At 46.9% G+C, this 13,063-nt stretch overlaps 1 protein-coding gene and 3 non-coding genes across 4 annotated transcripts; all 4 read right to left on the bottom strand.

Moving 5' to 3' along the window:
• Nucleotides 1–7,930: 7,930 nt before the first annotated feature.
• HSPA8 (heat shock protein family A (Hsp70) member 8) lies at nucleotides 7,931–12,701 on the bottom strand. Its single transcript, XM_005428870.2, has 8 exons — nucleotides 12,493–12,701; nucleotides 11,798–12,003; nucleotides 11,562–11,714; nucleotides 10,375–10,930; nucleotides 9,868–10,070; nucleotides 9,384–9,582; nucleotides 8,896–9,128; nucleotides 7,931–8,437 (listed from the first exon to the last, which is right to left on the bottom strand). The coding sequence occupies exons 1-8, from the start codon at nucleotides 12,695–12,697 to the stop codon at nucleotides 8,252–8,254; spliced, it is 1,941 nt and encodes a 646-aa protein (XP_005428927.1). The 5' UTR covers nucleotides 12,698–12,701; the 3' UTR covers nucleotides 7,931–8,251.
• On the bottom strand, nucleotides 8,739–8,835 carry LOC115948763. The gene has a single exon (XR_004082545.1). It is a non-coding gene; the product is annotated as a small nucleolar RNA SNORD14 (small nucleolar RNA).
• On the bottom strand, nucleotides 9,658–9,754 carry LOC115948762. The gene has a single exon (XR_004082544.1). It is a non-coding gene; the product is annotated as a small nucleolar RNA SNORD14 (small nucleolar RNA).
• On the bottom strand, nucleotides 10,197–10,293 carry LOC115948761. Its single transcript, XR_004082543.1, has one exon. It is a non-coding gene; the product is annotated as a small nucleolar RNA SNORD14 (small nucleolar RNA).
• Nucleotides 12,702–13,063: the final 362 nt, after the last annotated feature.

The raw sequence follows: 13,063 nt of genomic DNA, 5'->3' as shown, positions 1-13,063 counted from the left end.
GTGCAAAGTCTTGATAAACATCTCAAATTGGGTCTTACTCAGTGGGAAACAAGTAGTTTATAGTGGTAATTGTAAAGAGCATTTTACATTGAATCAATTAAATGAAAATCTTTTAAACCCTTTTTAAAAGGAGACCTTTTTAAGTTAACAGGTGATTTTAATTGGAACCATGGGACTTGCAGCCCAGGAGGTGGGTTGGGGTTTTTTTTTTTGTTGGGGATGGTTTTGGTTTTGTTTTATTTGGAAGCTTTCAATATAGGGGAAAATCGATGCACTTCCATCAGCATCTGAACTCCCAGAGCCTTGCGAGTTGTGGAGGGAGGCTGAGCAAGGATTGCAGTTTGCTCTGCTTTGTGAAGCTTTTCTTTGCAATTAAATGTGTCTGCGTCGCTCCCTAGTTGTGGAAGGTGCAGGAGAATTGATCAAGGATAATTCTTTCCTGTCAGAATCCTCTGCCATAACCCACTGTAAAAATTTGGAGCTTTTTTATGTTTAAATTTGAGTTCAAACATCCCAGCTGACGCAAGCAGTAATTCCATGTGAGTAAAATTCACTCCCTAATTGTGAAAGGTGCAGGAGAATTCATCAAGGATAATTCTTTTCAGTCAGAATCCTCTGCTGTAACCTAGTGTAAAAACATAGGAAATTTAGAGCTATTTTGTGTTTAAATTAAAGTTTAAACATCCCAGCTGACACAAGCAGAAATTCCAAAACAATTCCTGCTCCAGCTGGGCACCAAGGACAAATGATCCAAATCTCAGCCCAGGAGCACAAACACCGTGGGCTGGAGAGAGAAAAACAAGCAGGGTGGGACTGCCTGGGCTAAAGCTGGAATGGGACAATGAACTGCAAGGTGCAAATGGAGCAGAACTGATCCCAGGGAGAGACCCCGGGAGCGCTCGGGGATTTTGGGGCCATTTTGGTTCATCTTGGGTTCATTTTGGGACCATTTGGGTTCATCTTGGGTGCAGCCCTGGCTGGGCTCTTGTGCTGCCCAAGGTGCATCCATTGAGGTCTGTGGCAGTTCCAGCTGTGGGTTTCTCTGGGTCTGGATTGAAGGCACTTGGGGCAGCAGTTCACGTTCACACTCAGGTGTTTATTTATTATTTCTTATCGCTAGAACAGTCTCACAGCCATGAGTTCTGCAGCAAGGCACAAAATGGCCAACAATCTCTTGTTCCAAGGTCTATTAAGACTAAACTCTCCAATGAAGAAGTCACTCCTAGATTACTTTCTCTTTTAACCCAATAGCTGATCCCTCAATGAGGACTTTTCTGACCAATTACAAAATGCCACCCAAACCCATGGAGAAGAATGAAGAAGAAGAAACCCAGGACCACACCCTGTGCCCTCCATCTTGCTCCCATCCACAACACACTAAAAATCCCAAAACCTCAATTTCTCACCAAGTGACACACCTACACTGCTCTCTATAATCTATTTCACACTTTTGTGGATTCTGGTCTATTCTGGAGTTTAGGAAACTTTCTCCATGAATGAGGGTCAAAGTCAGCGCTGCCCTGGGGGTCAGGGCACCCCAGAGCAGACACAGAAATATTCCCAGTCCTCTCTGAGTTTCCACAGAGGTCTTTTAATAAATGTCTGCTTTATTCTTTAATTCTGTCCAGCCTCGTTCCCAAGGCATCAGGAGGGGAAACTGAGGCACAGCCAGGGTGGGAGGCAGCAGCATCCATCCATGGCCTGCATCCCCAGCTCCTGCCGCCCTTCCTCCATGGAATTGCTGTGTTCCTGCTCTTCCTCCATGGAATTGCTGTGTTCCTACTCCTCCTCCATGGAATTGCTGTGTTCCCGCCCTCCCTCCATGGAATTCCTGTTTTCCAGCCCTTCCTCCATGGAATTCCTGTTTTCCAGCCCTTTCTCCATGGAATTGCTGTGTTCCCACTCCTGTTCCATGGAATTGCTGTGTTCCTGCTCTTCCTCCATGGAATTGCTGTGTTCCTCCTCTTCCTCCATGGAATTCCTGTTTTCCAGCCCTTTCTCCAGGGAATTGCTGTGTTCCCACCCTCCCTCCATGGAATTGCTGTGTTCCTCCTCTTCCTCCATGGAATTGCTGTGTTCCCGCCCTCCCTCCATGGAATTGCTGTGTTCCAGCCCTTCATCCATGGAATTGCTGTGTTCCCGCCCTCCCTCCATGGAATTGCTGTGTTCCAGCCCTTCATCCATGGAATTGCTGTGTTCCTGCTCTTCCTCCATGGAATTGCTGTGTTCCCACCCTCCCTCCGTGGAATTGCTGTGTTCCCACCCTCCCTCCATGGAATTGCTGTGCTCCTGGCGTGCTCACAGTGATTAGAGGCTCTGTGAAGTTATGGAGTGGGGATCCAATCCCACATCCCTCTTCGGAGGGGTGAGTGTTCCGCAGGTTTTTTCCCTGCCTGAGCCAATCTGCACAAATAGGCTTTTAAATTAAGCAGTGATTTGGAATATAAGTGAGTGCATTTAAGCTGCTAAGAGATGGAAAGATCCTAATGGCTGAAATATTTGTCATATCACAAATAAACTGGCTGGATCGGGAGCCACTAATATAACTAATTTTTACCAAATCCTTCACTGCTCTGTGAGAGAAAATGAGGTCAGCACAGGTTGAGGCAACAGCAAATGAGCAGCTGCCAGGAGGCAGCGCAGAATACTGATAAAGGACTCTGCAGGAACTGCACTGCCTGCCCACAGAAACTGGAATCACTTTGTTCAAATTAAGATATAGCTTCTCCCAGAGCATCCAGGGCTCTCAGGGAAAGGTGCCAAGGAATACAGGCTCCAAAGGATCTGGAATACAAATGCATTCCAAAGGCTCCCCACACTTGGGCTTGTCCAGTTTTTATCCCTCTGTGTGATTTGGGATGGGACAGAGGGCAGGAGGGTGCCCTGGGGTGGCTGATGGGTCCCTGGGGCTCCCACAGCTCCTCTGGGATGTCCCAGTTCCAGGAATTCAACCCTGACTTCATGTGCCATTCATGAGGAGCAAAAGTGACATGGAGAGGAACTCACAATTCACTTTAATAGGAAAAACCAAGCCCAAATCCCAGAAAAAAATTGTGCCAGGAGCAACTCTTGAACTTCTGGATCTGTAATGGATCTGGGATACAAACGCATTCCAAAGGCTCCCCACACCTGGGCTCATCCAGCTTTTATCCATCTCTCTGATTTGGGCTGGGAAAAAGGGCAGGAGGGTGCCCTGGGGCAGCTGATGAGAGTCCCTGGGGCTCCCACAGCTCCTCTGGGATTTCCCAGTTCCAGGAATTAAACCCTGACTTAATGAGGAGCAAAAGTGAGATGGAGAGGAGCTCACAGTTCCCTTTAACAGAAAAAACCAAGCCCAAATCCCACAAAGTTCGTGCCAGGGGCAACTCTTGCACTTTTGGAGGGTGAGGAACCAAGAGGAGCCCCCAAAGTCCCCTGGGCTGTGCCAGTTCAAGGTGCTCATGTGGAGAATAAAACACCTTGGCAAGACGGAAAAGCTCCTGCAGCAGCAGCAGCCTGTGCCCTGAAAGCTGCCCCAGACATTTGGGACCAGCTGGGATGAGCCACGCTCTGGTTCCAAGGGAACAACAACAGAATTGTTTGTGTTCTCATAAAGGGTTCAAGAACACTTTGGAAGGGGAATTCTCTCCCTCCTTTACAGGCATGAACAGCCTGGCTGAAAAAGAGGAGGATTTTGGTCATGATTTGCCCTTTTCATCCCTAAACCCTGAAAGAGTGAAGAAAGTGCAATTCCATTGGAAACTGAGGCACAGAATGGGTTCCAAAAGAGTCATAAAATGTCCTAAACTGGGAGGGACCCACAAGGGTTGAGTCCAACCGCTGGCCATGCACAGACACCAGAACAGCCCCACAAAATCCAGGCATCCCTGGAGCTCTGGCAGCCTCGGGGCCGTGCCCATTCCCTGGGGAGCCTGGGCAGTTCTTCCCACCTCTGGGGGAAGAACCTTTCCCAAAATCCAACCTGAACCTGCCCTGGCTCCAATCTGTTCCTCCAGGTTCTGGTGTAAGGAAAGAGCCCCAGCATCTCCTCCACTGTGACCCCACCAAAAATCAGCTCTGAGAGGGGACCAGGGTGTCCCTGCTCTTATTTGGGATGATCTTTAATGCAGGATCACTGGGATCCACCCCCAAATCCCAGTGAGAGCCACGGGAGAGGGGCTCTCCTGGGATCAATCCACAGGGAAGGGCACGGCAAGCACTTGGGAGCATCAGCCAATTTCACTAAAATAAGCTTGACATGGATTAACAATTGCAATAACTCCTAAATGGAACAGGAGAGGGGTTCATATTTGATAACCATTAAATGGTTTAATGAAATAATTATAACCCAGAGCCCTGAGCCTGGCCACGATCAATACCTATGAGCTCTGAGGCACAGCCTGACCCCCGCTCCCAGCAGGCAGAGTGGGGACTGCAAATGTGATTGACAATAAAGCTGCATTAAAACTCCCCCATCAAGGGCAGTAATAGATTAAAGGCCGCTGTGGCACTGCAGTGGGCTGGTCAATACCCTTTATTTCCTGCATCAGCCCCAATTTTGCCACCCTCCCTCACACTATTAGTGGCAGTCGATGCCTGGTGCTGGCAGAGCTGCATTAATGCAGGCTCACAAAAGCAGGGAGCGTGGCATTATCACTTCACTCACTTTCAAATTACAGCCTAATGCTGTCTGCAGGCAGCTTGTGACACGTTAACACTCGGTGTGCTTTGTGGGGCCGGGCAAACATTTCATGTGGGAGGATTGCAGGGAGATTTGATGAGTGAAATCAGCCCTGCTGCCCGGTGGGAAATCATTCCTGGGAAGAGAGGCAGGCACTGGTGGGAAATCTGCAGGGAGGGGATGGTGGCCATGAGGGGGAGTGGAGGAAGAGCAGCGAGGAGGAGGAGGAGGAGGAGGGTGCTGAGTGCCTGTGTGTGCTGGGAAAAGAGCAGTGGGAATAAACCCAGACTTTGTTAGGTATAGGATTAGGAATAAACCCAGGTTTGTTAGGTACAGGATTAGGAATAAATCCAGGTTTTGTTAGGTTCAGGATTAGGTATAAACCCACACTTTGTTAGGTACAGGATAAGGAATAAACCCAGGCTTTGTTAGGTACAGGATTAGGTATAAACCCAGACCTTGTTAGGTATAGGATTAGGAATAAACCCAGGTTTGTTAGGTACAGGAATAGGAATAAACCCAGACTTTGTTAGGTATAGGATTAGGAATAAACCCAGGTTTGTTAGGTACAGGATTAGGAATAAATCCAGGTTTTGTTAGGTACAGGAACAGGAATAAACCCAGACTTTGTTAGGTACAGGATTAGGAATAAATCCAGGTTTTGTTAGGTACAGGATTAGGTATAAACCCACACTTTGTTAGGTACAGGATTAGGTATAAACCCACACTTTGTTAGGTACAGGATTAGGTATAAACCCACACTTTGTTAGGTACAGGATTAGGAATAAACCAATGCCTTGTTAGGTACAGGAACAGGAATAAACCCACACCTTGTTAGGTACAGGATTAGGAATAAACACAGACTTTATTAGGTACCAGGATTAGGAATAAACCCAGACTTTGTTAGGTACAGGATAAGGAATAAATCCATTCCTTGTTAGGAGCAGGATTAGGTAAAACCCACGCCTTGTTAGGTACAGGAATAAACCCTGGCCTTGTTAGGTACCAGGACAAGGTGTAAACCCACACCTTGTTAGGTACAGGATTAGAAATAACCCACGCCTTGTTAGGTATAGGATTAGGTATAAACCCAAGCCTTGTTAGGTATAGGATTAGGTATAAACCCAAGCCTTGTTAGGTACAAGATTAGGTATAAACTCAGGCTTTTTGAGGTACAGGAATAGGAATAAACTCAGACTTTGAGCAATGCAGAATTTCAGCAGAGCACAGGCCGCTGGTTTCAGCTGAACACAACAACCCCAGATTCCTTTAGGAAATGGAAAAACAGAGACAGGAAAGCAGGGCTCAGGCAGTCCTGCCTCAGCTGCATTTCACCTTTAAATTCCTCCTATAATGAAAATCTCCAACCACAATTTCAGTCCATGCCCTTCCTTACATCCACCTCTCACCTCCCCTGAAGGGCTTTTTTTTAATTCTTTTTCCCCCTTTTTTTTTTCTAGGTTTCCTTTTTTGGGGGGATGTTTCCTTATTGCGATCAATGCAAAAATCCCCTAAATTCGATATTGTTTTCACTCATTTGTTGCCCTTGTGGCCTGGTTCGGGTGCTGCTGTGGCCGCAGGGCCCTGCAGCAGCTCCTGCTGTCCCCTGTGAGCCCCACATGTCCCAGACCCGGGCTGTGCCTGTGGGATTCACCCTCTGAGCCCTCCTCCCCGAGCCCCACCAGGCTGTGGGCTTGAACCAGAGCTCTGACCGCTCCCAGGAACTCCCTTCACCCACTAAATACCCTAAAACAATAAATACCCTGACCCACTAAATACCCCAAACCACCACCGCTTTCCAAACCCAATTTCACAGCCCTCAAGGCAACAAAAAAACCTTGCACACAATTAATGGGAGGTGTTGCTCTGGATTGTATTAAACACCATAAATAATTTGGGGTGATTTAATTCAAACCCAGATGGACAACCAAAAAAAGGGACCCAAAAAAGTGACGTCCCAAAAAAAGGGACCTCAGTGATTCCATGGGCAGGTGCTGCTATCTGGTGGCCCAGCACCAGCAGTGCCAGCAGTGTCCCCAAATTAAAATTTATTTAAATCCTTCTAATTCCCATCTCAGTTTTGTGTGAATAATTAACTTTTCGTTATTATTAGGGGGTCCTCACAGCTGGCAGTGCAGCGTGGGGACACCAAGGACAGCCCTGCCAGGCTGGCCCAGGCCAAAGTCAGCAGGATTGGGCTGGGACAGGGGGATTTCTGCAGTGGTGTTTGGGATAAAATAGGGATGAGCACTCGGGGGGGTTTTGACCCCAAATGAGCCCAGGGATGTCCCAAAGTACGGTGGGGGCTCATGGAGCTGAGAAAGAAGGAAGGGGACACTGGAATATTCTGGATCCCAGCTTGCCTAGGAAAGGCTGAACCCTGAAGCAGGGCAAGAATTCCATGATTCTTTAGGAGTTTTAATTCTCCCCATTAAATTTTCATGTCAACCTACCGTGCTCAGGGTGCCACCCAGCTCTGGCACAACCCAAAAATGAAGGAAAACACTTGAAACTTGAGGGATCAGAGCTTGAGGGGAGGATTTCTGAGGGGCAGAACTCAGGAACGGCTCCAGGGGAATCACTGCACTGCCCCACATGGGCCATTTGAGAGGGGCTCGAACACAAAATATTTTTCAGCCCCAGACTGGATCTCACCCAAGTTCCTTCCAACTGGTACTGCTTTAGGAATTTTCAGATTTTAGCTGCAAATTAACTGCTCCTCCACTGGTAAATATAAATATTTATACATACAGCAGTGGAGTTTTGCCATAAAATATTATGTAAAAATTTTGCATAAAATATTCTTTGCATAAAATAAATCCATAAAGTATTATAATAGTTTTTTTAACAACTATCATTTTAGCCAAGTATTGCTGAAAACATCACGCCAATCCTCCTCCCTGGCCAGCAAATTCTCTACCTCCAGTCACCTCAGACTCACCCAACAAATTGTGATACTTCAGTAATTCCTTGAAGAAAAACTAATTACCCAGTATTTCTGTACTTGCAGGATGCAGTTTATAGGTTGGACTTGATCTAAAAGGTCTTTTCCAACTTAGTTCTGAGATGTTCTGCCACAGGTCAGTTATCCCTTTTAAAAATCCACCCAGACCCTAAATGTTTAAAACAGCACCTGGTTCCAAACCCCTTTTCCCACTGCAATACCCACCTGGATCATGCTCAGGCCAGCACAAATTACCTGTATTTCAGGTTTTTTTCCTTTTATTTCCACTGGTCAGCTGGTACAAACAAGTGAAGGCAGAGACAGTGTGATGCCCATTAAATAGTTTTTATTCTTTAGGACATGAATTGCATTCCCACTCATTTACAGTACTGTAAAGTGCAATGGTTTTCATCTCCCACCTGCGCACACTTTCAAGTATTTAAAATGCCCAGAAAAAAAATGGTTTTGTTCCGTTTTTAATTTTTTTTCTCTTCTTTTTTTTTTTTTTACAGCAGCTCAGTTATGGAGTTATTAATCTGGCAAAATAAACCCAGATGTGCCTACAGGATTGGGTCCTTCACTCCAACCCCCAGAGCTGGGGGTCTCCTCCAACACTAACTGCTAGTGGAATGCATTTCCCAGTGTCCTTAGTCCACCTCCTCGATGGTCGGGCCAGAGGAGGCTCCCCCGGAGGGAGGAGCTCCACCCCCGGGGAATCCTCCGGGCATCCCACCGGGCATCCCTCCTGCGCTCTGGTACAGCTTGGTGATGATGGGGTTGCAAACCTTCTCCAGCTCCTTCTGCTGGTGCTCAAACTCCTCCTTCTCGGCCGTCTGCAAGAGAAACGAGAGCTCAGCTGCTGCTGCTCAACGAGAGCTCAGCTGCTGCTGCTCATGGGCACAGCCCAGGAGGGAAGCAGCACAGCCTGGGTTACACATTTCAGCAAGCTGGGCAGGGTTTAGCTCCCCCAATCTGGGCAGGGTTTAGCCCCAACACCAGGCCAGACTTGCTTTAAGAGACAAAATTATTTCTGCTTGGTTTGGCATCTCGCATTGCTCCAGAACAACATCATAATGCTGGGAGGCAGCCAGGGAAGGGGAGGGATTGGCAACTTTCTGTGCTGCCCAGCTGTGGTCGCTCAGACATCCAAGGAAGGTACTTGGACCAACACCAGTCTTTCGACTTCTGGTGGAAACTACGAATGGCTTTGGAGTCACTTTCATCACAGCAACCAGTGCTCCTCCTCCAGCCTCAACTGCCCCTGTAGAACTAAACATGGAATCTGACAAACCTGGTTCTTGTCCAGCCAGTTGATGATCTCATTGCATTTGTCCAGGATTTTCTGCTTGTCATCGTCAGAGATCTTGCCCTGGAGCTTCTCATCTTCCACGGTGGCTTTCATGTTGAAGGCGTAGGACTCCAGGGAGTTCTTGGAGGACACCTTATCCCTCTGCTTCTCATCCTCTGCCTTGTACTTCTCTGCCTCCTGCACCATCCTCTCAATGTCCTCCTTGCTCAGCCGGCCTGCAGACAACACAAATCCTGAGTATAGGCTGTCCTTTTTAGGCAATCATTTCAAATTCCCAAACATTACACAATTTAAATTTTGGGGAGGCAGAAGAAGCCCAGAACATGCCTTAATAAATCATTTAATGCTACAACTTAAAGGCTCACAGAGATACAAAACTGGTTACAGCCAAGTTCTGACTAAAACAGCAGGCAGAGCTTGACAAATCCATTCTGAAGTGCCCTCCCACCCTCAGGACAGCAGATCCTTACCCTTGTCATTTGTGATGGTGATCTTGTTCTCCTTGCCAGTGCTCTTGTCCACAGCAGACACGTTCAGGATGCCATTGGCATCGATGTCAAAGGTGACCTCGATCTGAGGGACCCCTCTGGGAGCAGGGGGAATGCCAGTCAGCTCAAACTTGCCCAGCAAGTTGTTGTCCTTAGTCATAGCACGTTCTCCTTCATACACCTAAGGAGAAAAACCATCACATTATGTCATTAAAGTCATAATGGGTTAATTAATTATTGTCCTGAAGGGATGTGGTCGCTCAGACATCCAAGGAAGGTACTTGGACCAACACAAGTCTTTCGACTTCTGGTGGAAACTACGAATGGCTTTGGAGTCACTTTCATCACAGCAACCAAGAATTTACAAATTACAGGAATTTAACACCTCTGGCCTAAAATTATTTGAAGTATTAACCAGTGAAAGCACTGACAGTGTGCAGTTATTATCCTAGAGTTCTCTGCTCACCTGGATCAGCACCCCGGGCTGGTTGTCAGAGTAAGTTGTGAAGGTCTGGGTCTGCTTGGTGGGGATGGTGGTGTTGCGCTTGATCAGGACTGTCATGACCCCTCCAGCTGTCTCAATACCCAGGGACAGGGGAGTCACATCCAGTAGCAGCAGGTCCTGCACGTTCTCGGACTTGTCTCCAGACAGGATGGCAGCCTGCACAGCTGAGGGGAGAGAGAAACACAGCATTAAAATTCCTGCAAAAATCCCCTGGGAGCTGTGCTGGTAACACAGGGCTGCATTAAAACCCCTGCAAAAATCCCCTGGGAGCTGTGCTGATAACACAGGGCTCGCTCAGACATCCAAGGAAGGTACTTGCACCATCACAAGCCTTTCGACCTCTGGTGGAAACTACGAATGGCTTTGGAATCTGATTCATCATTGCAAGTCCAAGGGGAATTCCTACAGGACTGAGGTGGAAACCCAGGGCCTACACCATCAAGAGTTACAGAGTGAGTGATCACTTACCTGCCCCATATGCCACAGCCTCATCAGGGTTGATGCTCTTGTTGAGCTCTTTACCATTGAAGAAATCCTGCAGCAGCTTCTGGATCTTGGGGATGCGCGTGGAGCCCCCCACCAGCACGATGTCGTGGATCTGAGACTTGTCCAGCTTGGCGTCCCTCAGCGCCTTCTCCACAGGGTCCAGCGTGCCCCGGAACAGGTCAGCGTTGAGCTCCTCGAAGCGAGCCCTGGTGATGGAGGTGTAGAAGTCGATGCCCTCGTAGAGGGAGTCGATCTCGATGCTGGCCTGGGTGGAGGAGGACAGGGTGCGCTTGGCGCGCTCGCAGGCGGTGCGCAGGCGGCGCACGGCGCGCTTGTTTTCGCTGATGTCCTTCTTGTGCTTGCGCTTGAACTCGGCGATGAAGTGGTTCACCATGCGGTTATCGAAGTCCTCCCCGCCCAGGTGGGTGTCCCCTGCCGTGGATTTCACCTCGAAGATGCCATCTTCGATGGTCAGGATGGACACATCGAAGGTGCCGCCGCCCAGGTCGAAGATGAGAACGTTTCTCTCAGCACCAACCTGCAGAAAACATTAAAAAACACTTTCAGTACTCAATTCCTACTATACTGGAACACCTTCCTCACTGGCCAGACAGTGACCCTATGGCAGTGTTCAGAGGTCCCAGGATGAGGGAGAAGAATCTTGACTCCCTGTTTAAGAAGGCTGATTTATTATTTTAATATAGAAGATTTTTTTATTTGTTATTCTATAATATGTATCAAATATATGATATATACAATAAAGTGTATAATTATTATTTTATGATACAGATGATATTTTATCATATATTAAAATAAAATTATGAAGTAAGGATTTCATCAGAAGGCTAGCAAGGAATAAAAAGCAATTATAATAAAATCTTGTGGGTGACCAGAAAGTCTCCCCAGTGTAATTCCCACTCAGGTGTGCAAAGCACACTCCACCCTGTCCAGAGTACGGGCTGCTGTGCTGTTCTGCTCCAAGACAGCTGGACTGTGATTGGCCATCAATTAAAAACAACCACAAGACCAATCAAAGATGCACCTGCCTCTTCCCACAGCAGCAGATAATTATTTACATTTCCTTTCTGAGACCTCTCATCTTCTCAGGAAGAAAAATCTTACCAAAAAGATTGTTTACAAAATACGTCAGTGACAAAACCTTTCCATACCTTCTTGTCCAGCCCATAGGCAATGGCAGCTGCTGTGGGCTCGTTGATGATTCTCAGGACGTTGAGCCCTGCAATGGTTCCAGCATCTTTGGTGGCCTGGCGCTGGGAGTCGTTGAAATAGGCTGGGACAGTCACTACAGCATTGGTAACAGTCTGCAAACACACCAACAGCTCAGTCAGGGCGGCAATCCTCACACACAACTGCTCCCCACATCCCGCTTCAGCCCCACACTCACCTTTCCAAGATAGGCCTCGGCAATTTCCTTCATTTTGGTTAAAACCATGGAAGAGATTTCTTCTGGGTAGAAACTCTTGGTCTCGCCTTTGTACTCGACCTGCACCTTGGGTCTGCCAGCGTCGTTCACCACAGTGAAGGGCCAGTGCTTCATGTCAGATTGCACCACAGAGTCATCGAATCTGCGCCCAATCAACCGCTTTGCATCTGGAAAACGTCATTTGAATATATTAATAATTCTAGTAATTATTCGTTACCAGTCATTTTTAATTAAAAGCCTAAAATTCTTGCTAAAAATGAACAAAATCCTTCATCACCATCCTTAAAATTATTACTGTTTTAGACTCAGATGCAAACACTAAATTTCATTTTTTTTACATGAAATAAATTCAGCACTATTACCTCTAAAATATTGCAAATGCTGAGCCACAAACCAGGTTGAAACAACTGGTTAAGATTACTCATGACTGACTACCCTGAAAAATCTACTAGAGGACACATATTTTCCCTGCCTCTAATGAATTTTAGTTTTTAATATCACAACTTTACACTGGCTAGAAGTAATTCAAGTACATAACTTCTATTAAAAAACCTAACCTCACTCTTAGTAATTCACTAAAAAAAGGGAATTTTTTTTCCGTAATTTTTAAGAAAATTCTTTAATCACTAAATAATGTGCCAATCGTGCAGCCTCACCGAAGACTGTGTTGGTTGGGTTCATGGCCACCTGGTTCTTGGCAGCATCACCGATGAGCCGCTCTGTGTCTGTGAAGGCCACGTAGCTCGGCGTGGTGCGGTTGCCCTGGTCGTTGGCAATGATCTCCACCTTCCCATGCTGGAACACGCCAACACAGGAATAGGTGGTGCCAAGATCAATCCCGACAGCTGGTCCCTTCGACATCTTGTCTGAAAAAAAAAAAAAAAAAAGGAAAAATAAGAATAATTTAGTTAAAAGTGAAGATGAAGCTTGACCAGAGAAATTATGGCAATTTCGTTTTTTTTGTAAGGTTTAAGAGCAGGCTAGATGGGGCTGAAATAAAAGGAAAAATAAGAATATTTTAGATAAAAGCGAAGCTGATATAGCTTGCATAGAGAAATGGTGGCAATTTCTTTATTTAAATGTTTAAGGGCAGGCTGGTGGGGCTGGGAGCAGCCTGTTCTAGTGGGTTGTGTCCCCTTTTAAGGGCTTGTAACCGGATCCCTTCCCGCCTGACGCGCTCTGAGCTCCGGATGATCCCGGGATCCCAGCCCCGTTATCCCACGTGGG

The sequence above is a fragment of the Geospiza fortis genome, unplaced genomic scaffold (genome assembly GCF_000277835.1).
Source record: "Geospiza fortis unplaced genomic scaffold, GeoFor_1.0 scaffold262, whole genome shotgun sequence".
NCBI lineage: Eukaryota > Metazoa > Chordata > Aves > Passeriformes > Thraupidae > Geospiza > Geospiza fortis.
This window is presented reverse-complemented; position numbering and strand designations above follow the sequence as displayed.

What these genes read in the sequence shown, in the direction of transcription:
- HSPA8 (XM_005428870.2), bottom strand. Translation starts at nt 12,697, where the DNA reads ATGTCGAAGGGACCAGCTGTCGGGATTGATCTTGGCACCACCTATTCC. An exon ending in CCTATGGGCTGGACAAGAAG is followed by an intron (nt 10,931 to 11,561) that starts GTATGGAAAGGT and finishes TGTTTTCTGCAG; the next exon opens with GTTGGTGCTGAGAGAAACGT. An exon ending in GGCTGTGGCATATGGGGCAG is followed by an intron (nt 10,071 to 10,374) that starts GTAAGTGATCAC and finishes CTCTCCCCTCAG; the next exon opens with CTGTGCAGGCTGCCATCCTG.